This window comes from Leptopilina boulardi, unplaced genomic scaffold, assembly GCF_019393585.1.
Source record: "Leptopilina boulardi isolate dan_hultmark-lab unplaced genomic scaffold, ZJU_Lbou_2.1 LbouV2_351, whole genome shotgun sequence".
Taxonomy (NCBI): Eukaryota; Metazoa; Arthropoda; class Insecta; order Hymenoptera; family Figitidae; genus Leptopilina; species Leptopilina boulardi.
This window is the reverse complement of record NW_026137920.1, coordinates 3,200,666-3,227,348: the sequence shown is the minus strand read 5'-3', so window position 1 is coordinate 3,227,348 and position 26,683 is coordinate 3,200,666. Positions and strand designations below refer to the sequence as shown.

The 26,683-nt window shown below is 32.3% G+C and overlaps 2 protein-coding genes across 5 annotated transcripts in view; both read right to left on the bottom strand.

Annotated features, from left to right (window-relative positions):
* LOC127286158 (ras-related protein Rab-37) overlaps positions 1 to 7,738 on the bottom strand; it is a 293,485-nt gene extending 285,747 nt beyond the window's left edge. The window contains exons 1-2 of one of the 3 annotated variants that reach the window (XM_051312490.1): positions 7,669 to 7,738; positions 345 to 3,591 (exon numbers count right to left, since the gene is read on the bottom strand). In XM_051312490.1, the coding sequence (XP_051168447.1) occupies positions 1,738 to 3,471 (1,734 nt within the window). In that variant the 5' untranslated portion in view covers positions 3,472 to 3,591; positions 7,669 to 7,738 and the 3' untranslated portion in view covers positions 345 to 1,737. Of the gene's footprint in view, positions 1 to 344; positions 3,592 to 7,668 lie in introns of those variants that run through there. The other 2 variants (XM_051312485.1, XM_051312493.1) reach the window with 2 other exon arrangements.
* LOC127286157 (uncharacterized) overlaps positions 1 to 26,683 on the bottom strand; it is a 254,824-nt gene that overhangs the window by 2,835 nt on the left and 225,306 nt on the right. The window lies entirely within an intron of this gene.

Sequence of the window (26,683 nt, the reverse complement as noted above, 5' to 3'; positions counted from 1 at the left end):
TTAAATGTGAATACCATACATAATAATCCTCAAAAAGCATACTATGCTCATTTGAATGTGAATTAAAAATTTCAAACACAGATTCAACATTCTGTTCATATGTCTTATCAAAAATATTGGCTATTGTTTTTTTCGCATCTTCCAAATTTTTTACCTGATATAAAGACTTTTCAAATAGTACATCGTCAATAAAAATATGATTTGTTATTTTCCATTCGTTAAATATTTCAGAAGGTGTAATACGTGTATTTATTTCCTTTGCCAACATTTCATAAGTAGGAACACGAGTTTCAATTGGATCGATTCTTAAAATGTAACCTTTTAACATTTCTTCCATTTCAGTTAATCTATGCAGAGGAGTATTTAATGAGATAAGATTAGCTGCATTTTCAATATTTACACTTCTTTCATATGTAGTTATTTCTTTATTTTGAAGTAAAATATCATAGTTCTTTCTATTTTGCAACCAATCGGATTTTCATATTTTAAATCATTTATAGATAATAAAATTTCCCCATACTCAATATCACCAAATATAATTCTAGCCCAAAATTCACCACCCAATTCACCACTATAAAAATGATCAAAATCTGACAATCTTTCTTCTGAAGTTCCTGAGTTAGCAGAATTCATTAGTTTATTATCCCCATTATTCGTATTATAATGAACCAATTCTTCAGATCCCTTTGAATTATCAAAATTATTATTACTTGGCACTCTTTCTTGTAACGTACCTGATGTCTTCATTGGTATCTTATTCAATTCAATTGTATTATGATAAACTTGATAATCTTTTATTATTTTCGTATCTTCATGTAGATTAAAATAAGGCAAAAGTCTTTGAATAATTTCCTTTTTTCCCATTTTAGAAATATCAACATTTGGCAAACTTTCTGTTGAATACAATTCTTTTTTAACAATATGTTGTTTAGTTGCCCTCGAATTTCCCAAATTTAATCCATTTGAAGTAGACGGAATATTATCAGTTGGCAATTCTCCTTTAGCAATATGTTGTCCAGTTGCCCTCGAAATTTCCAAATTTAATCCATTTGATGTTGAAGGAATATTATCAGTTGGCAAACTTCCTTTTATAGCAGGTTGTTCGGATTCCGGTAGTGTGGGTATTATTTTCCTATCTGCATTTGAATTAAGATAAGGCATGTTACTTCGGAGTAGATCATTTTCTCCCATTTCAAATTTCAAATTAGTTATCTTTTATTGGCAACACGGGAACTGGTAATAGATTGCCTTCAATGGTTCTTAGTTCTGCAGTATTTTCAAAAGATGATATGAATTTTGGTCCAAAAAAGTGTTCACCGCCGGGATAATAATGTAAAAAGAGTTTATAATTCTTCTCTTCATGTAGAACCTTTGGCATCAGACCATTAGTTGTGATTGGTAGTTCTATATTAGTATTCAGCTTTTTTAACATAGTTGTTAATAACAATTTTAGATTTTTATTCATTGAAATCTTTGGAATTTTTTGAATCATAGTATTATACATCTTGTGGAATAGTTTGGAGCCCAATTTGCTTAACTTGAAAACTAATTCAAATCCAGGATCTATCAATTGTATTAAGGCAATAGATACATCTTTTAACAGTTGCTTGGTAAGAATTTCCTGCGAAACGGTTCTAGCCAGCGCTTTTGAAATTTGATAGAATGTAGTTAATTTAGTGGCACTTGCTATTCTTGATAAACTACTTTTAATTACATATTTTTCGCTTAATCCAATTACTAAGTTATTTTAGTTGCGTATTTTCCAAAAAAACTTTGTAAAGAAATCAATGAAACAATATCTGAAGTACAGCCTAATGCGGCTCCAACTTTGTCATTCTCTTGTATGCTTTCAATACAACTATAAAAAGGTATAAATGCTTTTAAAAAATTAAAAACCTTCTCTTTTGTAGTTTCATTTCTATATTGATGTATTAGGTTTTTTAAAAAGTTTGCTTTTCTTACGTTGGCAAACCTTTCAATAAATACTTCGCTATCTTCATGAGCGGATTTAAGTTTATTTTGAACTATATTTAATTCCATTTGTGCATTTGGATCATTTGCAACTAATTTACCAAATTCTTGTTCGTTATTACTTCTTACGAGTAATGTCGGTAATGTATCGTTATATATAAATGCGTAAAAATTTGTTTTTTCTCTTCTTTTAATTGCAAATATTAGGGTTACGTTGGGGTTTATCTTTATTGCCATAGGTGGTATGTTCGTCATGTACATTGGATAATCTGGAACTCGTGCTAGACTAACAGTACTTCTTGTGTTTAATATTTCTATCAAATGATTATCGTCTAAAACTTTTCTTATCAAAATCTTTTCAATTTCATAATATGTGTTTCCTACATTTTCAAACTGTTTCCTATAGACATCTTCCAAATTGGGAAGATAGTCTAGAAAACAACCAGTGGGAAGAGTCCATCTTACAATGTAATGATTGTATGACATATAATTATTCACAGATTGAGGTAAATTATTTTTATAATGAGAATAGTTACAATGTTTTTCAAGTATGTTTGTGGCAATAAATGGACGATATTTTAAATCTTTCATTTCATTGCGAAATCTGTAAAAAAGATTGTTATTTAAGGTTCGATTTATACTTTCATTTATTGTTATATTAATATGTGAAAACAAAATATCATAAGCTTCATTTCGAACTTCTGCATTTAATAAAGTTTGATTTTTTTTTCTAAATGCTTCTTTTTCCTTAGTGGCGTAAAAAAATAATGCCGGTGTTGAAAAAAGATTAAACAACATTTCATAAGATTCGTTACCATAAGACGCCTGAAAATCAATCTCTCGTGATATTGAAATATAATTATCAAACGAAACGTTTATTTTTTCTCCAAGTATAGATCTGACAATTTTTAAACCAGCCGTTGCGTATAGATAATCTACACTCATTATGTTCATATCTTGATTTTCTGGCTCGGGAAATATTGGAAGAATATATTCAAAAAAAATTTTTTTAGCTGACAAAATATTAAGTTTCGAGCTTTTATTTGTTTTTGAAAAATAATCTATACTTGTGTAATTGTTAAAGAGTTCCCGCTCTATTGTTTTCATAAGCGCGGAATAAGATGTATTATTTGCCTTGTTGATTACTCCTGCTAAATATGCGTCAATATTGCCATAGTGTGAAAATAGAGCAGTGCTGATGATGTACTGATATGTTTCATCTACGTATTTTGTATCGAGTGTTTCATTTTCGCTACCACCGTAGAGATCGGTTCCTTTTAATATTGTTTGTAAAAGCTGGAGTTTTGTTTCGGTTTCATTGTTGGAATTATTGAGGTATTTAAAATATGTATTTAGTACAGGAACAGACTGATTTCGCTGATTTAATGTAATGAGGCTTTCGTTGTAAAAGATTATTCCGAGAGTTGTAATATAGTGACAAACAGATAGATATTGTATGTTTGGTGGAAGTTGTACGAAAACTGATGTGTCGTTCATCATGAGTTGATTCGCTTTTTGCTGTGTTGATTTTTTAATGTTTTTACTGTTGTAAATTTTTAATATATTTTTTGCTGTTGTATCTCTTCACTTTTGTAAAGTTTTAATTTTTCCTGAGGAAACCTGAAATAATTTGACATGTTAAATTAAGCGTTTTATTGCAACGATCGGAAGGAAGCGCTCCGTAGGAAATTTTATTTTTCAAAACAGACCCATTTGTAAGATGATATAAAAAATTATCAACACAGAAATCTACATTACCGACCATCGGTAAAACAGGAAACTGAATTTAAAAAATTAGCGACCCAGAAATCTACATCACCGACTGTCGGTAAAACATGGAAATGACGATACAAAAATTTACCGACACAGAAATCTACATTACCGACTAATGTTAAAACAGGTTTAGCAATGGGCTAAAGACTGAAATATTTAAAAAAAATTCCCATGATTCGTACGATTTTAGCAATGGTTTATAAGTACGAGTAATAAAAATGGAAGATGCAATTGCAAATGGGTGTCTAATTTGGCATGGAATTCATTAAAAATTATTGTTAAATAAAATCAATTAATTGAACTATTAGATTAAGTTAAATATACTTTTTCTCTCATTATAACGAATAAGATTGTAAAAAGAGCCTCGGCAAAAAGTGACCCTTTTTCGTACCTCGAATTTTGAAACTTTTTTTATGCCAAATGGTTACATATGATGACCCAATAATCCCTGCAAAATTTCAAGATGAGCATGTGCCCCCTTTCCGAAATACAGGGGGTCAAAGGGGGCCATGTCCAAAATTAGAATATGCAATATAATCGAATAATAATGTTAAAAAAATCAGACCAAATGGTTCCCTTAAGATATTCGTCTGCTGATTACGAATCTAAAGTCCGTTTTTAAAAATTCAAAATGGCGGATCCAATATGGCGGACAACATTTTTTAAAAATCGATCCAATTGACGTGAAAATCGTTACTCGGGGGTTTTTGGGGTCTCTGATTACGAATGTGATGTCCGTTTTTAAAAAAAATCCTTCGATCACGAACTAGACTTATATGTGTAAATGAAGCACACTAAATTTTAAATAAATCGGTTTAATGGTATTTGAGTAATCGTGGTCACCGACTTGGAAAATGTCATTTTAAGAAAAACGCATTCAAAGTTTCAACTTACCCTTTTTTTTTCAGAAGAAATTTTGTTTCTAAGTTACAAAGAGTCATCGATTCCTGGACCATATAATAACTCTTCCGCAGTGGTTGCCGTTTCTAAATCATAGGAAAAGGCCATCTGTCGTTAGGGTCAGGTATGGCTGGCCACCTTGTATGAAGCCACGGGACGCGCCGCTGCAGTGTTCTCTATATCTCATTTATTTTTCACCGGATCAACTTTGAAATTTACAGACACAATTCTAAATATGTATACTTTAAGAAAATGCACAAAAAAAATCGATTTTTCGAAAGTTACAACTGGTGTTCCCCCCTTAAAAACATCTTTTTTTTAATGTGAGCTTGAGAATGTGATAATAGAGTTCTAATTTTAATTTAAAAGTATCAAATTATTGAAAGATTTTATCTTACATTCGAACACTCCGGAAACAAAAGACGATCTGAAAATTATAATGTTCTATACTTCTATTCTAATCTACATTTAATGTGTGTTGCGTTTTGCGAATGTGATTTAGTAAAATTAATTGTATAGTTTTAAAAATCTGAATTTATTAAAAGATTTCAGCCTTCATTCAAAAACCCTAAAAAACAAAAGACGATCAATAGATCATCATTTCATTTATTTCCATTGCATTCTACATCTCATGTGACTTTTGTCTTTGCGAATGTAATTAAAGAAAACTAATTTTAATCTCAAAAGTTTGAAATAAATGAAAGATTTCAGCCTTCATTCAAAAACCGATTACATCTTGCCTTCATTGGTTGGGATACTACTTCTTATCTTTGTTGATTGGAATATTACATCTTACTTTAGATGGTTTTGTAATTATTACATCTGGCCTTTGCAAGCTGAATTTAGCTTTAAATCTTGCCTTTATTCGTTATATTAGATCCGACATTTTGAATTTTTAAAAACGGACATCATATTCGTAATCAGCGACCCCAAAAACCCCCGAGTAACAAGTTTCCAGTCAATTGGATCGATTTTCAAAAATGTCGTCCGCCATATTGGATCCGCCATTTTGAATTTTTAAAAACGGACATCACATTCGTAATCAGAGACCCCAAAAACCCCCGAGTAACGATTTTCACGTCAATTGGATCGATTTTTAAAAATGTCGTCCGCCATATTGGATCCGCCATTTTGAATTTTTAAAAACGGACTTTAGATTCGTAATCAGCAGACGAAAATCTTAAGGGAATCATTTGGTCTGATTTTTTTTAACATTATTATTCGATTATATTGCATATTCTAATTTTGGACATGGCCCCCTTTGACCCCCTGTATTTCGGAAAGGGGGCACATGCTCATCTTGAAATTTTGCAGGGATTATTGGGTCATCATATGTAACTATTTGGCATAAAAAAAGTTTCAAAATTCGAGGTACGAAAAAGGGGCATTTTTTGCATGGGGCTTGCCGAGGCTCTTTCCTTCAGATGACATTTCAATTTTTCCAAATAGATCCATTAATTTTTTTTTAATATTGTACTTCGTTAAATATTTATTTTTATTGTTGTTGACATATCAATATATATTTAGTTTTAAAAATTTAATTTTTGAAACGTGTCTTATTTTTTACTGCTTTAAAATTGTTCACATTTATTAAATGTATTTCCATATGTAAAAGAAAATATTGAAGAAATTTGCAAACATAACATTTTTTGTAGATACAGAAATGAAGCAATAAAAGTTAGAAGGATATTATAAAACATTTTAACGTTTTACTTTATCAAGCAAAATTTTATTAATTTTTTTAATATTGTACCTATGTCGTTAAATATTTATTTATACTGTTGTCGACATTTATCGATATATTTTGTTTTAAGGATTTAATTTTTCAAACGTGTCTTATTTTTACTGCTTTAAAATTCTTTTGTTAAGTTAATGATTTATTTTGAATTAACTTTAAACTTTTTAATTTTGTCAATTTAAAATAATAAAATAGATTAATTAAACTATTTTGTTAAGTCAAAAAAATATTTTCTCTGATTATAACGGATTTTAAAAATTTCCTTTAGATGAATAATAAGAAAAATAAGATTAAAAAATCTTGTTTTTTTTGACAAAATAACAGTTAAATAAATTGTAGGTAGGGTCAGTTGGGGTAAATGGGGACAAGAGGTTTTAGAGCTTAATTTACAGTCTTAAAATTAAGTTCAAGGTCAATATTTTAACTTCAGATCACCTGCAAGAGGTTTTGACTATTGCCAAGCTTTTCTCTTGACAATTGGCAGCAAGATAAAAAAAGTTATCGCTCAATGCATAAAATCTGGAAAATCAAAGTCAAACTGTTTCAGTATTTTGTCGAGCATTTCAAAGAAAACAGACTTCAAAATCATACCAAATTTTTTTCTTATTCCTTATGAATCCTATAACAGAGATTCACTTGAATTTTTGATTTTTGTCAATTTTGTTAATAATAACAAGCTGTCCCCATTAACGCTGAGTTTTCAAATTTTTGGGGTAAATGGGGACAGCTCATGATTATTAACCAAATTGATAAAAATCAAAATTTCAAGTGAATTTCTGTTATAGGAGTCATATGGAATAAGAAAAAAATTTGGTATGATTTTTAAGTCTGTTTTTTTTCAAATGCGAGACAAAATACTAAAATAAAAAAAAATAAAAAAATTTCAATTGGTTCAACTATTATATATCTACTACAAATTTTTTTCAAGTTTTTTCATCCCTTAATACAGTAATATACTTAAGGAAACTATTTTCTTAAAACTTTCTTAGAAACTATACTGACCCTATTTACCCCAAATTTTATGAAATTTTCAAAATTTTGGGGTAAATGGGGACAGTCAGTTTCATGCGTTCAAAGCTTATCTACATTTTTTTCTGCTGCATAAAATTAATCCTGGGAATGTAAATAACAACTTAAAAAAATAAATTAGAAAATATTATCTTTTAATGGAAGAAATTTACGTAATTTGTGAAAAATAGCGATTATGTCCCCATTTACCCCAACTGACCCTACATTTTAAGAAGATTAATAAAAATAAAATTATTATATAGAAGTATTTTACTTACCCTGAATGGCCACTTATAAAGCAAAACAACTATGTCAAATTGTCTCTGATAGAGGAATAATGCTGCGAAAACTAGAAGGATAGTTAAATAGTTTAATATTTGACTTTATCAAGCAAAATTTTATTAATTTTTTTTAATATTGTACGTCGTTAAATATTTATTTTTATTGTTGTCGACAAATCGATATATGGGCATATCTCTAAAACTTTTAAACTTTGCGATAGTAGAAAAATTAATTTTTTTTTCAGGGCACATTCGTGAAACAATTTTATTGTCTTTAGTATTGATCAAATACTATAAAAAAATTTGCGTAACTCATTTTTACACATTGTTACGCAGCACAGTGGGCCTTAATGCAAAAAACCTGCCCAAAATCTCTAGATGTGTTTAAAACTGACTGAAATTTGTAACTCGCGGATTTTTTGGTCGCTGATTACAAATCCGACGTTAGTTTTTCAAAATTCAAAATGGCGGACGACTTTTAAAAAAATTGATCGAATTTGTCTGAAATTTGTTACTCAGGGGTTTTTTGGGTCGCTGATTACGAATCTGAACTTAGTTTTTCAAAATTCAAAATGGCGGATCCAATATGGCGGACAACTTTTAAAAAATTGATCCAATTGGCTTAAAATTTGTTACTTGGGGGTTTTCGTAGCTTAGGTTTTGTAACCATGTACATAAAATTTAAAGTTTCATTACTAATATTTAAAATGGTGTATCAAATATTTCAGAAAGATATTTTTCAATTATTCAATTTTTATAAAAATTTATGCCTAAGGTTTTCTGAGGTCACTGATTACGAAACTGAACTTATTTTAAAAACCAAATATATTATTATAATATAAACTAACACTTTATGTTACCTTTAAAATGATTTATTGCTACAGTTTCGAAAATTTTATGTCCTATGGCTTATTAAGTCATAAGTAAATGTAGTTTATAACAATTTTTGAATTTTTTAAAAAAATTTTAAAAAATTTTGTTTGCAATTTTGGATCCACCATTTTGAATTTTGAAAAATTAAGTTCAGATTCGTAATCAGCGACCCTATGAACCCCCGAGTAACAAATTTGAGGCCAATTGGATCAATTTTTTTAAAAGTCATCCGCCATATTGGATCCGCCATTTTGAATTTTGAAAAACAAAGTTCAGATTCATAATCAGCGACCCCAAAAACCCCCGAGTAACAAATTTGAGGCCAATGGGATCACTTTTTTAAAAAGTCGTCCGCCATATTGGATTTGCCATTTTGAATTTTGGAAAATTTTTAAATTCAGATTAGTAGTCGCAGCGACCCCAAAAACCTTCGAGTGAGAAATATCAGCCAGATTTTAACACATATATTAGTTAATACTTACTTTTCTTCACAAACTATGCGTCGGACAGTTTAGGTTTACATTCATTATTAATTATACAGTTTTAATGAAGTGTGCAAAGGTTAACGATTTTTCTGTATACTTTTATAATGCATGAGAAGAGATAACAATGAGTTAGGAGCATTTAGCAGCAAAATTCAACATGTGCTTTTCAAATATGTGGTTTTTTGATATGAGTTACGTTTTAAAATTTAATGTTTAAAGTCATTGCATTCTTTGTGTAAAGGAGGCACACATTCCTGTATGGGTTCAAATTACTTCTTATTAGGTAGATAATATAATCCCGTTGTGCCGTTACTCAAAAACCTTCGTTAAAAAAGTTATATCAGTTTAACTGCTAACTTGTAGAAATTTTGAAAAAGTTGTCTCGCAAGTGTGAAGCTACATAGTTTTTATTCAATTTGAGGCACATCATTGTTTCATGGATTTTTTAGTTCTTTACACTCCCACCTACTTCTATTGCAAGCCACAAGACACACAATGTTTCGTTAAAAAAGTTACAGTCTATAAACTAAAAACAAACAGTCAATATCACACAATAGAAACTGTCGATTTCACTTCTATAACTTACGTTCGTCATTTCCTACATAATTAAAAAAATTATATAACGCATGATACATTTAAAAAGCCCTACAATTGATCAAATTATGGTATTGAAAAATTATTAAAAAAATTCTTAAGGTATCATAATGAGCGATAACATAAAGTTTAAAAGTTCTAGAGATATGCCCATATATTTTGTTTTAAGAATTTAATTTTTTAAACGTGTCTTATTTTTTACTGCTTTAAAATTGTTCACATTTATTAAATGTATTTCTATATGTAAAAGAAAATTTTTTTCTAAAATATACCTACCTACACTAATTTGTTTTGTTTTTGTACTTTCTACCTTTTTTTCATATAAAATATAAATTAGAGAAGTAAATAATTATGAACTTGTTGTAAAACTAAAATGTAATTTAAATAAAAAATTTATTATTTATTTAAAGGATCTTTTAAAAATTACATATGAAATTTTCAATATATGTGTCACGTCACCGTAACATTTTTTTATAAATAAATAATATTTATGTAAAATTAATTTTTTTTTTAATAAATAAATACATTTGTAAATAAATAATTGTTTTTAAATAAACAAATAATTGTAAACAAATATTTATAAATGGATGATTATATATAAATAAACAAATATATTTATAAATGGATGATTATTTATAAATAAACAAATATATTTATGAATAAATGATTATTTATGAGTAAATCAATTGTTTATAAATATTAAATGTATAAATAAATAATAATGTTAATAACGAAATAATCATAATTAATGTTAAAATATATTAAAAATGATCAATATATAATATTATAAAATTTCTTAAAGATGTAATGTTCTTGACATTTTGTGTTATGAAAAGAAGGAAATCAGCATACGGGGTGACCAATACATAGAAAAAAGCAATAAACACTTTTCGTGTCTGTGAGGTACCGATTTTGAGTCTAACCCAAAGAGGCGAGCTGGTACCGCCGCGAGAAATACATTGGAAAATATAAAATATATATAATATATAATAATATAAATAATATTGCATTAGTAACATATGAAGAGTACCTTTTGATCTTTCTTTTCATTTTAACAAGTATTTTTAATATAAGTAATTAATTTTTTACTTTAATTAAAAATTACAATTATTTAAAAAATTAATTAATTTGAAATTATAAAAGAATTTCTTCTATTTTTTATTCATAATAAAATTACAGTAATAATTAAAATTACAATTGTTTAAAAATTTAATTAATTATTTAATTTAACAAAATTATATTGTCTTTTTTACAATACCACTTAATGGTTTATACTCAACGATGCGATCATGCAAAATTAAACAATATGCTGAAGTGTTGCCTTGAAAGTTTTCTCTTAACTCAATTTCTAAACGAATATGAACTGGACCACTTTTTAACGATTCATTTTGTTTAGAACAATCAATTACAACTAAAGTGGCAAATTGCAAAAATTCCTTTTTTGTTAAAAGTGGCTGAGATCCTTTGCCATAGTATACAGGTTAGAAATTCGTATACATTTCATAAAGCATAAAATATTGATTTCTATTAATATTAAGATTCATATTACCATATGGATAACTTTGTGAATTTAAAAATAATTTTACATCTGATATTTCACTATGGTCAAAGTAACTTGAATTTAATAGAGTATTATTTTTCCTGTTTTTCTGAAATCCTAATACAATGAATCTAGGTTTTTCTAACTGTGTTCAAGTTTTTACACTACAGATATGCTTCTGAGTCAATGGTAGTAAAGGATACTCATATTATTCCCAAGTTCTAAAACTAATTGGAATAGATGGATCTTTTTCAATTTAGTTTAATAATTTATATCTTCGAGCATCAGACAATTTGATATATGGCAACAACCATTCAATTTTTTTAATAACTATATTTAATTCTTCAACAGGTGCAACTTGAAAAACTGCATTTGAGTCAATTCCCGATCTTATAATAATTAGCTCATGTTTAGCGTTAACAATAATTTTTTGATAATCTTCCGCAAAACCGAAAAGCATATTTAATGGTACGCAAATATCAAAGTAACCTTGAGCATTAGTTAATGTGCTATTATCATTCTTAAATTCCAACCAACCAACATTTTCAAGAAATTTACTTTGACTAACATCAGATGAAACGTAATTTTTCATTAAACTTGTAAGACCTACATTTTTATTTTTATCAATCTCTAAACCATTAATAAGTTCATATTTTATTTCTTCAAATAAATGACAGATCCCATTGGAAATTATACAAGTGTTTGCTACAGCTGTTCCATCATTTTTTAAGTCTTCCACTTATATGAAGCGAACTCTTGCTTGGATGTAGACAATGGTCTTGATTTTGTACAGTGATTCGAATTTTGTCACTATTATTATATGTTGATGATGTATATGGTTGCTGCGTATGCACTTCGTAATGCGCAATAGACTCATCGATAATGATTGGTTTTTCAATACTTAATATTTCCTCTTCCATAGCAAATAATAATAGTGCGATATATAAATACACATGCACACGTACGGAATAACTCTAATTTACTTGTTCTCTTCTTTTTACAACCTTTAGTCCCAGATTTTTCAAGAGCTGCAGATTTTGAGGTGTTAATCTCTTCAGAATTTTCCGTTGACTGAATTATTTTTGACATCGCTTTTTCGTTTTATAACTGTAACCAACCTTATTTTTGTTATTAAAAACAATACCCATCACCCAAGGCACTTCATGTGTAATCTAATTGTTATGGATTCTCCTCGAAAATTAACCAAATGACCGTTTTGATCAACAATTCGCAATTGAATATGACCTATTGTCTTGACAGAGACTGGCAGATAAATGACGTAATTTGGTACTTTTACTATTTTATATCCTGGTGGAACAACATGAAAAAATTACTACTTTTTGTACTTTTTCACCATTAATGTATGCCCCTGTAGTTATGCTGCACTCCACTCGCAAGGAAATTATTTTAATTATTGATACTGGTTGATCTGATTCATTGTATTCTTGAGCATTTAATTTTCGTGAAAAAAATCCCAACAAGCTGCCAATAGAGTCGTTAGGTATGAAATTAATTTCTATGTCACAGTAAATTATACTTTTTAAGCTATTATTGTTAGGTTTAATTTTAAAATTAATGCCTTTATTTTTTAGCATTAAATTCAAAGTTTTATCAATATCACTTATTTCATAACTTCCTGTTGGTATAGTAACTTCAATTTCACATGCGTAAAATTTATTTTTACCAATATCAATATTAGGAATTGAATTATAAGTTAAAAATTCAACCAGACCAAGAACATAATTTTTAATAGGCGACAATTCAATCGGTGGAAAAAATTGTGATTCCAATACAGAAGAGTTTCCTGTCAAAGTTAATATAATTGAATCGTTCATGATCAATTTACATAACTGACCATATAAAATAAATTTCTACGTTTTTATATGGAGTAAAAACATGTCCCGTGTATTTAATTGATTAGATAAAAATTTAAGACATAAATGTCCACAGATAAATGTGTCATAGTTTTGATATTTTTTATGATTATACATTATGTAATCAACACCAAAATATTGTCTTAAATCTAAAGGTGGACGAAGATTACCAAAACTGTTAAAATAAATAACGTTATTTTCAGTTTTTTTATAAGCACACCAATGAGTTCCAGGACCATCCTCATTATCCAAATTTATTATTCCTGATTGTTTCTAATTATGCCAGACATATACTCGAATTCGAAAACATTTGATACGAGACAATGTAAATTTATTAATTTTATTTAGACAAGATGAAATGAACCTCAAACATATATATGATGATCATGTTAATACAGATATGTCATTTACAAAACTTAGAGAAATGTGTATTTCTTTTTGCAAAAATAAGCATGATTTTTTGGTTATTGATAAAGATAGTATAATTAATCAGGGTAGATATAGAAAGTGTTTTGATTGTTTCATAAAATTAGAGGACTAATATAATAAAAAACAGTATCTTTGCATTCTTTAAAGAAGCAACAGGTCTCCTTCACATGTAGAAAATTTGCGAAAGCAAAAATATATTTTGGGCTCGACTTATTATTAGATTAATAAAGTGTACAAGGAGAGTTCCATTTATTTTGTGTGTTTGGTCATTTTTCCCTTACCGGCGTCTTCCGACATCAGCTGAGGGGACAGGCTAGAAGGGAAATTGTGAGCCGAGTTTCGACGTGGGTAAGTCCAATTTTGTTGTGTCCTGTCTCAAGGGTCGTGTCCCTTTTCTCGACCTGTGTTCTCGACAGAATCTCTTCGGAGAGTTATTTTGTTGATTTTGAGTTTTAAGGTTATTTTATTATTTTTCTGGTTTGCCAATTCTATTCAAAAATGGGCTGGCGTCTAACAATTTTTACGTTGGGTTATCTTTTTGTAACTTAAAAAGGGGTTATTAATTAACAATATTTAATTAATTCAATAATTTCGTTATAAAAATTGGCGCCCAACGTGGGGCCTCGTTGAGAATCTTTGAGACACGACAAAATGTTTGTGACTTGTTTTTTTGTGACTTTCTCGACCTGATATTTTCGACAGAAAATATTTTGATGCTGATTGTAATTTCTCATGTAATGAATTTATTGTTCCTGTCCTGAAATTTATAATTTGCGACATGGTTGAGGAGTTATGTTCGGGCGAATAAAGTGAGACAATTTCGCGAGTGTTCCCAGGTAAATTTAATATGCATATCGGCCGCCATAGTCACGTGTAGAAATTTTCAAGAATTAATTTCAGAGACATTTCTCGACCGATTTTGATGAATCGCTTTTTCTCGGGATCAGAGAATTTTTCTGGATTTTTGTACGTGATTACAGTTTTGAAAAAATTATTTATTATTAATAATTGCTTCCCACGTGGCCGGCGTATTAATTGTGCCATACCATGTGATTCGTCGCGCATGCGTATTACGTGATATCTCGGTGTTTGAATTTGAGACCCATGCTCCTCGACTTAGATGAAGATAGAAATTTCAAACACTTGTGACTTGCACAGTAGGGAATCTTGCGACTTGTAAAATTTTCAATGAGTGGAGAAATTGAAAATTTTAAATGAAGTGAGTGGAATAGAATTGGGAGTCGATTAGTGTGACTTTTAAAAAAAAGAATTGTCAAATTAACAAAAATTAATCCAGGACCGTATTATTATCGCGACGGTCATCATTAAAATTTTTTTTAATTATATTTGGAAATTTTGGTGGGTAAAATTTCCTTAACGACAAGTCAAGTAAATGCTGAATTTCCTTTTGTTTACCAGGGCCGTGTCAACAGACAGACGGGCCCTATCAAAAATTAGTTGACACTTTATGTGATAATTTTTAAAGGGAAAAATTCTCTTAATGACGACCCGATTATAAAATTGAATTTTTTACGAGTGACCAGTGCCGTGACTAATAGAAAGCGGTTCCCAAAAATTATAATTTTTACCAAATTTAATTTTTGCGACAATTTACTTTTGCGAAAAGTCAAGTGGTGCTAATTTGAATTTAATTTTCAGGGCCGTACCTATAAAATTGGCACCCCTATTTCTAGAATTCCAAAATAAGTGAAAAATTTTAGGGAGTAAAATTTTCCATTGCGACTGGTCAAGCAAGTGTATATATTGACCAGGGACGTGTCAACGGATCGACGGACGTTTCAAAAAATTAATTTACAATTTTGCGTGAAAATTTTTAAGGGAGAAAAATTTTTTTTGTGGCGACTCGATTATTTAACGGAATTTCTTTTTATTGACCAGTGCCGTGTCTAGTAGGGAACGGGCCCCCTTAAATTTTTTTTTTTAATTTTCATTAAAGAGAATTAAATTTTTCTACGGATTAAAAATTTTTTTTGTGTGTTTTTCGACAATTAAATTTTTCGAGCGTTCAAGATGGCAGAGGTTATTGAACGAATGTATTTCTACAAAGAAAGGATGCGTCACTTGTTGTGACGTGATTTTATGAATGCCTGTAGGACAAGTGGTAACGAGCCTGTTGACTAATCAATTATGTATTAGTGGCTCGTTACAATTTTTGCGAGAACGACTGTTTCGGGCAGAATTGAAAATCGCGCTTCCCCCAGAAACTGACGTACCCTTTTGCGACGATAAAGGGAATTTAGTCAAAGTTTTTCAGTTTGAGGCATTCACAGAAAAAAAATTATTGACCAATGTAAATCTTAAAAGAGGAAGCGAGTTTTATTCGAGTAGCGACGAGGAGAAAAATTCACGGTCGATTCGTGATTTTGGAGTTTTAGGAGATCAACAAAGTCAAGGGGCCATAAGAAAAAGGAGCGAAGATAAATCATCGCACAGCAGACCAAGTCCGACCACCGATGACTTTCCGTCCCCTCCACCGCCCCTTCCACAATCACCACCGATGATGTCCACAGCGTCGATCCCCACAAATTCCCCACCACGAATGTCAGCAGTTCATTCTATGAACTCCGCGTCAATGACCACTGTGAATTCTGCCCCATCAATGAGGGTTTTAGCGACGATGTCGCCTGGGGTGATTAGCTTGCGACAATCCAAGTTTACCCTGAGTCCAGAATTACAACAGCTGATCCGTATTAATAACCATTTAATGGCTGCTAGTATGGGTCAGAATTTGGGGGATAATATCAATTTTCACCGTCCATCACAAAATCCAGTAGAATTTGCGACAGGGGAAGGGGATGAAATAACTTCGGTTAATCAGGACCAATCAGTAGGAGCGAGTCCCAACACCATCCCTAACCCAACCCCCCGGACAGTTGGCGAAAACAGGAATAGGAGTGAGGAAGTATGTGACAGTAGGCGCACATACATAAAGAGAGAAAGGGGTTCTGGAGTAAAGAGTGAACCCAGTGAGTTACATAGCGACAGTAGAGTGAGATCGCAAGTTAGTGACGGATTCTCGACTAGGGAAGGGGATTGTCAAGAACGTAGGGATTCCAGTCGAAGACCTACTTCTCGGAATGCTCAACGGATTGATGCTAGGAGGACACTCTTTGAAAATTCTTCGACTGACAACGAGACTGACGTTAGCGACAGGACTCAGAGGCGAAGAGATTATCGTGTAGCTTCTCGATTAACTAAAGTCAATAAGACCTTAAAGGATTGGGATATTACTCTGGTGAGGAGCGAGAAGATCCCGAAGAATTCCTGGAGAGAATTGAAGAATCAGTTTGTGGAGGTCATTTAAAAAAGCTTTTCGACGAAAGTATTTGACGACCATTGATGACGACGAAGTGATAGATGAGATGAGGAGTAGAACTCAAGCGAAAGGGGAGAAAATATCCTCCTACATAACCAGTTTGCGACTTATAATGGGGCATCTTAGGAAACCATTATCGACCAGAGAACAGGTTAAAATCGCGTATAAGGGACTTACCCCCACTTATCGGAAACAAATTGATTCATCGGGGTTAGAATCACTCTCCAAATTAGAGAGAAATTTGCGACAGTTCGAAAAGGTTTAAGATCTCGACGACAGATACGTTCCCCCTCCCCCTAAAGAGAAAATGCGTTTTCCCGCCGCGGCTTATAAGGGTGGGAAAAAGGACAAGAAAAAGACATCTTCCTCAAAAGAGACCAAGAAGATAGCGGCCTTGGAGGACGAGTCAGCGACGGGTAGCGAGGTAGAGAAGGTGGTCGACAAGAAGAGTAAGGGGAAAAAGGCGAAGAAGACAAAGAAGGCTGATTCTGAGAAGATGACTACAGAGGTGAATGCAATTAAGCAGTCAAGTCCTCAGCCATCCGTGACTCCGATACGGGCTTCTAACCTTACTCCCACTTTTGCGACAGTGGCCGATGGGAAAGGCAAGCGTCAGTTTCCACCAAAACAAGGAGCTGGAAATACTGGACATGCAGCACAAATTGCGACGGGCGGGTCGAAGCCATTTGTGGGGGCATGTTTCACATGTCAAATGGTCGGACACAAAGTTTCGGAATGCCCCATGAGGACATGCTTTGTTTGTCAACAGCGTGGTCATTTCGCGGCACAGTGCCCAGCTAGAGTCCAGGTCGAGTCATGCCTTGTTTGTCGATCACCAGGCGTGAATTTCCTTAATTGCCCGAATTGCGTCCGAGTGAGGGCCGCTCTGGGAAACGGACAATGGGGGGCACAGAACGGGTCTGTACCCCCCGCTAACCCACTGAAGAATCCTTAAAACCGATTCTTAACGACGGTGTAGCGACCAGGGTTGGAGAAGGTTCAGGGGAAAATAAGAGTAAACCAAGAGAGTTAAATTTTTTCCCCATCAACGAGGGTGCATCCTGCAGTGGACAACAGAGTGGGAAGAGACCACTCAAACAGTGTGAAGAGAGAGTTGGTACTGACGAATTAAATGAAGAGAATTCATTTAAATTTGTGACACAGGTACTAAAAAGCCAAATGAGTGGAGAGCATTCACTCAAAAACATGTTAGTGACAGATGGGACTAAAGAGACTGAAATGGAGTCAGTACCAATAGTCCAGGGGAGGGGAGAGACTGTGACGGGCACAGCTGACCCAGAACCCTGACAAGGATGTAGACGGCAGTAGTATGGAAAATCGTTATTTCTTTCGAATGACCATTGGCGACAAATCTTACGAGGCTTTTTTCGACCCTGGAGCGATAATCTCGGTGATTAGCGACAGAGTGACTGAGCCTTATAAGAGCCGCATCCAACCTTGAAATACATTGATAAGAAGCGCCATTTGAGGAGTAACTGAGACAGCTGGATTGTTGAATTTAAGCATCGAGGTGGATGGCCACTCTCAACCGTTTAGCGCCAAGGTCCTTAGTTCAGTAGTACAAGACATAATTTTGGGTGTTGATTTCTGTAAAGCCTGGAATATGGAGGTACATTTGGGACTGGGGTTATGGAGAGTTTTCAATGGCGACTGGCATGTTTTTGGCGTCAAGGATGGGATTGAGAGTGATGAGTCGATCTACGCTGAATGCGCTGGAATCTCTGCGTTGACGGACAAACAAAGAGAGATCATTCAAGAAATGGTGAGCCGATTGGTTCTTCCAGAATCTGACGTACTGGGGGTGACAAATCTGACAGAACATCATATAAGGGTTACAGACGAGACACCAGTATAGCATCGCCAGAGACGCATGTCACCTATTATGATCACGTGGGCTCAAGGCCACATGATTCAACTACATTGGCAAGGCGTGATCGAAGTAGCGACTGGAGGAGTGCACCGGTGATGGCCAGAAAAGGGAATGGAGATTTTCGAATGTGTATGGACTATAGGGATGTCAACAAGGTTACCGTCAAGGACGCCTATTTAATTCCGACGATAGACTCCATACTCGACAAGTTGAGGAAGGCTCGATACTTGTCGAAGATCGATTTGAAATTGGCATATCACCAAATTCCAATGGCAGAAGAGAGCAGAAAGTACACGGCCTTTGCCATCCCCGGCTCAGGATTGTGGCAATTTCGACGAATGCCATTCGGCTTGACTAACGCGCCGATGACTTTTCAACGAGTAATTGATGCTCTTTTCGGACCGGAATTTGAACCTCAGGTGTTTGGTTATAAATGGCTGGAGATAGTTTTGAAGAAGTCGGCAGACGCGGGATTTTTGGTTAACCCAGAGAAATGTGAGTTTGGGTGCTCTAGGGTTACCTACTTGGGGTATCTTCTCGACAATGAAGGATTGCGACCAGACCCCGAAAAAACCGAGCCAGTGAGAAACTATCCAGCGCCAAAGAACGTCAAACAACTCCGGAGATTTTTGGGCATGGTGGGGTGGTATTCGAGATTTATTAATTGGGTATTGGGGGCTGTCAGACGGCCGCTGTTAGTGACTGGGGGAATGAGCGATAATCGTTCAAGGGATAGGGCCATCGAACCAAAGTCCTTACCGTTGGCCGAACCAATTGACGATCACCCGCATAGATGCCCGGGCGAAAGTTGGGCGCAGTTCGAGTCAAGATTGTCGATGATTGAACTGGAGTGGTTCATCCAAGACAAACCTCGAAACTCGACGTTGGAGCTGGAGACGTTAAGGAACAGACAACGGGAAGAGAAGGAAAAGAGGAGAAAGGTTTTCAGGAAGGTAGACTTGGTCTACCCTGGGGAGGAGGAAGAGAAGGAAATGCCACCCAGGCCGATAACACCGCCTGGACCTCCCAACCGATCCGAAACATCGGCCGTTGTCTCCAAACGGAATGAGAGCCAATCTGGGACCGGAAATTTGCAACAAGGGGGCAATGGGGGTGGAGGAATTCGATCCAGACCGTTACCTACAAAAACGACCGGGGTTATGTTTAATGGATTAAAACCAATATTGACCGACCCAACAGTCGACCCCCCTCCCCATGTTTGCCAGAACTGCTGGTTGAGAGGACATCGACGCCAGGAGTGTCCCAAGAAAGTGACAGAATCTTGTTGTTATAACTGGTCGACAGTTGATTGAAGAGAGGCGAAGGATTATGGACAAAATGTAGTCCTCCATGTTATCGACAGGAGACGGACAATATCATAATAAACAAGTCAATTTATCCAGAAACGAGGGGTTTTCTTGAACTTTTATTTAAAAAAATATCAGAAGAAAATTTTATTAGTTTATATGATCAAGCAAATTATGTAAATATTGTCAATTCAACTAATGCATGCGCACAAAAAATATTATAAATCTGAAGAAAATATTCGGGAAAATAAAAATTTAAATTTCAAAATTTTATTGCAAAAAAATTATCATCTCCAAAATCTGAAAAAAAGTGACTTGGTGAAGGATTAATACCACAGTATATGATTGATAAAGAAAATGAAAATATTGACTTAATTTATTGGGATGATCCAAATGAATTGGCAGACTGCTTGCGATTACTTTTATCTTCTCAAACTGCTGCACTGAAAAAACGTTGGGCGAGAGGTTGGCTTTTTATGTTCAACCGTTGGGTTAAAAGTAGGCGAACCACTCACTTTCGTTTTATGCGAATGTGTCTCCCAATTTAGGAGAACGGTTCGACTTTGGTGGTGCAAATTAAGACCCAAAGGTGTCGATCACATGCTTTCCCTATTATTGGCATAGATGTCGCGCTTCAGTTTCTAGTTTCCAAATTTCCTATATATGTACTGCGGCATATATATTTATACGCGTGTTTCGTCGAATAATGTGTTTTTGTGATAAGTTATAAATGATTATGGATCTGTTTTTAAGCCAAAATAACTTTTTCCAGTTACGTGATCTTTTCATATGAAAGTATTTAATATATAACTAGTACACCGAACTATTCTATACATAAACATCACAGACTTTTATGTATACCGCTAACCTATAAATTGCATGTTTACTTTTTCTAAACATAAAATAAAAATAATAAAAATAAACTATTTAAATTGATTTATTAAAATATTTTTATTATTATTTAACATTAGTATATTGATATTAATATTAATATATTCAAATTGATATTTCATTTTTAAAATTTATCTATTTATATTAATATGGAAGAAGTTAACAATCTATCTATTTATAATTTAATACAAAAACTTTAATTGTGATGTAAGATTTCAGTTTTAATGTTAAAATATGCATAATTCACAATGTGTATAAGAGAGATTCTTTTTCAATCGCCCCAGCCCAAAAAGTCAATGTTCTGGGATTGGCTTCATACTTTGGTAAATTGTTGTCCTATATGATAGTAATAAATCCCTAAAATATAAACTAATTAAAAAAATATTTGTAGAAAGTAGAGGGGGTTGAAGTTTTGACGTTAAGGGTAACATTGTCATTTTCAAATCCGTTTAACTATGACAAAAGTTAATGGATTTTAATTTATCTATAATGAATTTTATTGCATTTTTCACGTACTTTTCAAAAATGTATACGAAATTAAAAAAAAAAATTTTTAACCCCTTTTTTTTCAAAATAACTCGACCAATACTTGAATTTGCTTCATTGATTTGGTCACCTTACCAAGAATACTTATTGATGGCACTGGAACGGGTGCAAAATAAATTTATGCGTTTTGTTGCTAGGCAGACGGGGATACCATTTGATAGATTTAGTCATGACTATACTGAACTGAGAAGGATTCTGGGTATTCCTCTATTAAGAAACAGATTCTTATTTACTGATTTACTATTTATGTTTAAAACTATTAACGGCATTATTAACTGCCCTCCACTCTTATCTTTGCTAAATTTTGCTGTTCCTTTTAGACCAACCAGAAATCCAACTCTGTTCAGACAGTCTTTTCAAAGAACAAACTATGTAATAAATTCTGTTATAAATAGGATAACAAGAGAAGCTAATGAGTACCATAACAACCTTGATTTTTATGGTATTTCTTTAAGTAAATTTGTATGTAAGCTACGCTCTAAAATTTTTGATACTGCTTGAGAAATAACAAAACATTGTTTCGCACTGTCATTTTTCTTATGTTCTTTTTTTTTTATATACATTAGTACTCTTGTACGAAAGGGCATTGCCCGTATATATATGTAAATAAATAAATAAATAAAATCAACCCTTATTTTTCGATTTTCACCCCTTCGGGTACTTTTTTTTTTTATTTTCATTGGAAAGCTGAGGTTTTTTCCCATGAGCTATGTAAATATGAAAATGGGACAACAATAATTTTGTGAGAAACATAATATTAAATTAGGCGGTGCCTATCTAAATCCTCAAAGATGATCTCCAGGTACACCCCTTATCGGCACCGCCTACTTTAATATTCTGTTACTCACAAAATTATTGTTGTCCCATTTTCATATTTACATAGCTCATCGGAAAAAACCTCAGCTTTCCAATGAAAATAAAAAAAAAAATACCCGAAGGGGTGAAATTCGAAAAATAAGGGTTGATTTTGAAAAAAAGGGGTTAAAAAATTAAATTTAAATTAAATTAAATTAAATAAATTTAAATTTTTAAAAAATTAAAATTAAATTATTTTTTTTTTTAATTTCGTATACATTTTTGAAAAGTACGTGAAAAATGCAATAAAATTCATTATAGATAAATTAAAATCCATTAACTTTTGTCATAGTTAAACGGATTTGAAAATGACAATGTTACCCTTAACGTCAAAACTTCAACCCCCTCTACGTTCTACAAATATTTTTTTAATTAGTTTATATTTTAGGGATTTATTACTATCATATAGGACAACAATTTACCAAAGTATGAAGCCAATCCCAAAACATTGACTTTTTGGGCTGGGGCGATTGAAAAAGAATCTCTCATAAGTACAGTAATGCTAAATTACATATACTCATGAAGTATAGCATCGTTTCCTTTTTTAAATCAAATTCCACCCCAAATCTTGGAAAAGCATTTCTACTTTGTTTTGGGCGAACGTGTCGCCCGAATATGGTTTAGATGTTTACAAGAACGAAAGCAGCGCCGCTCTACCACTAGCAAGGCAACTGTTCGTCCAATTTTTTCTCAGTGTGGAAATCCTAGTCATAATACTGAAATTATATGGACATATCTCTAGAACTTTTAAACTTTATGTTATCGCTCATTATGATACCTTAAGAATTTTTTTAATAATTTTTCAATACCATAATTTGATCAATTGTAGGGCTTTTTAAATGTATCATGCGTTATATAATTTTTTTAATTATGTAGGAAATGACGAACGTAAGTTATAGAAGTGAAATCGACAGTTTCTATTGTGTGATATTGACTGTTTGTTTTTAGTTTATAGACTGTAACTTTTTTAACGAAACATTGTGTGTCTTGTGGCTTGCAATAGAAGTAGGTGGGAGTGTAAAGAACTAAAAAATCCATGAAACAATGATGTGCCTCAAATTGAATAAAAACTATGTAGCTTCACACTTGCGAGACAACTTTTTCAAAATTTCTACAAGTTAGCAGTTAAACTGATATAACTTTTTTAACGAAGGTTTTTGAGTAACGGCACAACGGGATTATATTATCTACCTAATAAGAAGTAATTTGAACCCATACAGGAATGTGTGCCTCCTTTACACAAAGAATGCAATGACTTTAAACATTAAATTTTAAAACGTAACTCATATCAAAAAACCACATATTTGAAAAGCACATGTTGAATTTTGCTGCTAAATGCTCCTAACTCATTGTTATCTCTTCTCATGCATTATAAAAGTATACAGAAAAATCGTTAACCTTTGCACACTTCATTAAAACTGTATAATTAATAATGAATGTAAACCTAAACTGTCCGATGCACAGTGGGAAAAAAATGACCCTCTGTGGACAAAAATCTACCGACAACACAAATCTTAACCGATTTTAATATTTTTTTTTTTAAATACTCGGAGAGGTTTTTCCTGTAACGCACAACTGCGATAAATTTGATTTATTTCAAACTAACCTTAAAAATGATACCTATATATAAAATTACGTTATTAGGATGGTTTAAAAAATAAAAAAATGATTAATTTTGATATAGCAGAGAGTATTGTGAACCCTTTTTGATCACTGAATGCGAATTTGACATTAAAATTGCAAAATTTTAAAATTCAAAATGGCGGGTGCAATATGGCAGGCAATGTTTTATAAAAGTCACCAAATTCACTCGAAAGTTGTTATTCAGGGGTTTTTAAGGTCGCTGGTTACGAATCTGAAGTCTGATTTCAAAAATTCAAAATTGCGGATCCAATATGGCGGATTAAAAAATTAAAAACTCATTGAATTTGCATGAAAGTTGTTACTTGGAGGTTTTTAGGGTCGCTGATTACGAATCTGAAGTCAAATTTCAAAAATTCAAAATGGCGGATCCAATATGGCGATCAAATTTTTAAAAAGTTATTAATTTTTTATTTTGTATCCGCTATTTTGAATTTTGACAATTTAACATCAGATTCGTCATCAGCGACCCCGAAAACCCCCGAGTAACAAGTTTTAAGCAAATCTAGTGAATCTCAAATTTTTTTTGGTCGCCATATTGGATCCACCATTTTGAATTTTGGAAATGTGACATCGGATTCGTAATCAGCGACCCAAAAAACCCCCGTGTAACAACTTTCAAGCAAATCCAATTAGTTTTTGATTTTCTTATCCGCCATATTGGATCCGCCATTTTGAATTTTTGAAATTTGACTTCAGATTCGTAACCAGCGACCTTAAAAACCCCTGAATAACAACTTTCGAGTGAATTTGGTGACTTTTATAAAACATTGCCTGCCATATTGCATCCGCCATTTTGAATTTTAAAATTTTGCATTTTTAATGTCAAATTCGCATTCAGTGATCAAAAAGGGTTCACTATACTCTCTGCTGTATCAAAATTAATCATTTTTCGATTTTTAAACCATCCTAATAACGTAATTTCATACATAGGTATCATTTTTAAGGTTAGTTTGAAATAAATCAAATTTATCGCAGTTGTGCGTTACAGGAAAAACGTCTCCGAGTATTTAGAAAAAATAAATATTAAAATCGGTTAAGATTTGTGTTGTCGGTAGATTTTTGTCCACAGAGGGTCATTTTTTTCCCACTGTGCGACGCATAGTTTGTGAAGAAGAGTAAGTATTAACTAATATATGTGTTAAAATCTGGCTGATATTTCTCACTCGAAGGTTTTTGGGGTCGCTGCGACTACTAATCTGAATTTAAAAATTTTCCAAAATTCAAAATGGCAAATCCAATATGGCGGACGACTTTTTAAAAAAGTGATCCCATTGGCCTCAAATTTGTTACTCGGGGGTTTTTGGGGTCGCTGATTATGAATCTGAACTTTGTTTTTCAAAATTCAAAATGGCGGATCCAATATGGCGGATGACTTTTAAAAAAATTGATCCAATTGGCCTCAAATTTGTTACTCGGGGGTTTTTGAGGTCGCTGATTATGAATCTGAACTTTGTTTTTCAAAATTCAAAATGGCGGATCGAATATGGCGGATGCCTTTTAAAAAAATTGATCCCATTGGCCTAAAATTTGTTACTCGGGGGTTCATAGGGTCGCTGATTACGAATCTGAACTTAATTTTTCAAAATTCAAAATGGTAGATCCAAAATTGCAAACAAAATTTTTAAAAATTTTTTTAAAAAATTCAAAAATTGTTATAAACTACATTTACTTATGACTTAATAAGCCATAGGACATAAAATTTTCGAAACTGTAGCAATAAATCATTTTAAAGGTAACATAAAGTGTTAGTTTATATTATAATAATATATTTGGTTTTTAAAATAAGTTCAGTTTCGTAATCAGTGACCTCAGAAAACCTTAGGCATAAATTTTTATAAAAATTGAATAATTGAAAAATATCTTTCTGACATATTTGATACACCATTTTAAATATTAGTAATGAAACTTTAAATTTTATGTACATGGTTACAAAACCTAAGCTACGAAAACCCCCAAGTAACAAATTTTAGGCCAATTGGATCAATTTTTTTAAAAGTTGTCCGCCATATTAGATCCGCCATTTTGAATTTTGAAAAACTAAGTTCAGATTCGTAATCAGCGACCCAAAAAACCCCCGAGTAACAAATTTCAGACAAATTCGATCAATTTTTTTAAAAGTCGTCCGCCATTTTGAATTTTGAAAAACTAACGTCGGATTTGTAATCAGCGACCAAAAAAATCCGCGAGTTACAAATTTCAGTCAGTTTTAAACACATCTAGAGATTTTGGGCAGGTTTTTTGCATTAATGCCCACTGTGCTGCGTAACAATGTGTAAAAATGAGTTACGCAAATTTTTTTATAGTATTTGATCAATACTTAAGACAATAAAATTGTTTCACGAATGTGCCCTGAAAAAAAATTAATTTTTCTACTATCGCAAAGTTTAAAAGTTTTAGAGATATGCCCATATCTATAATTGAGGAATTACGTGTAGCGAGAATTATTTATTAACTCAGTTTTATGTAATTCAACCTCATTTACAAGATGAGTATCGACATATTCGGTCGTCAGTTTAAGAGTACAGAAACTCCAAATCGCGGGCCTCCAGGACTAGGTTTTAAGTTTACATATGAAGGAAATTTTAATGTGGAAAATAAAAAACTATGTAATGTTGCTGATGCTAATAATGAAAACGATGCAGTCAACTTGAAACTTGTTAAGAAAATTGTATAAACTGAATCAAATGACATCTATAAAGTAACAGGATTATTGGAAAATAACATACTTGACAATAATGTAAAAATT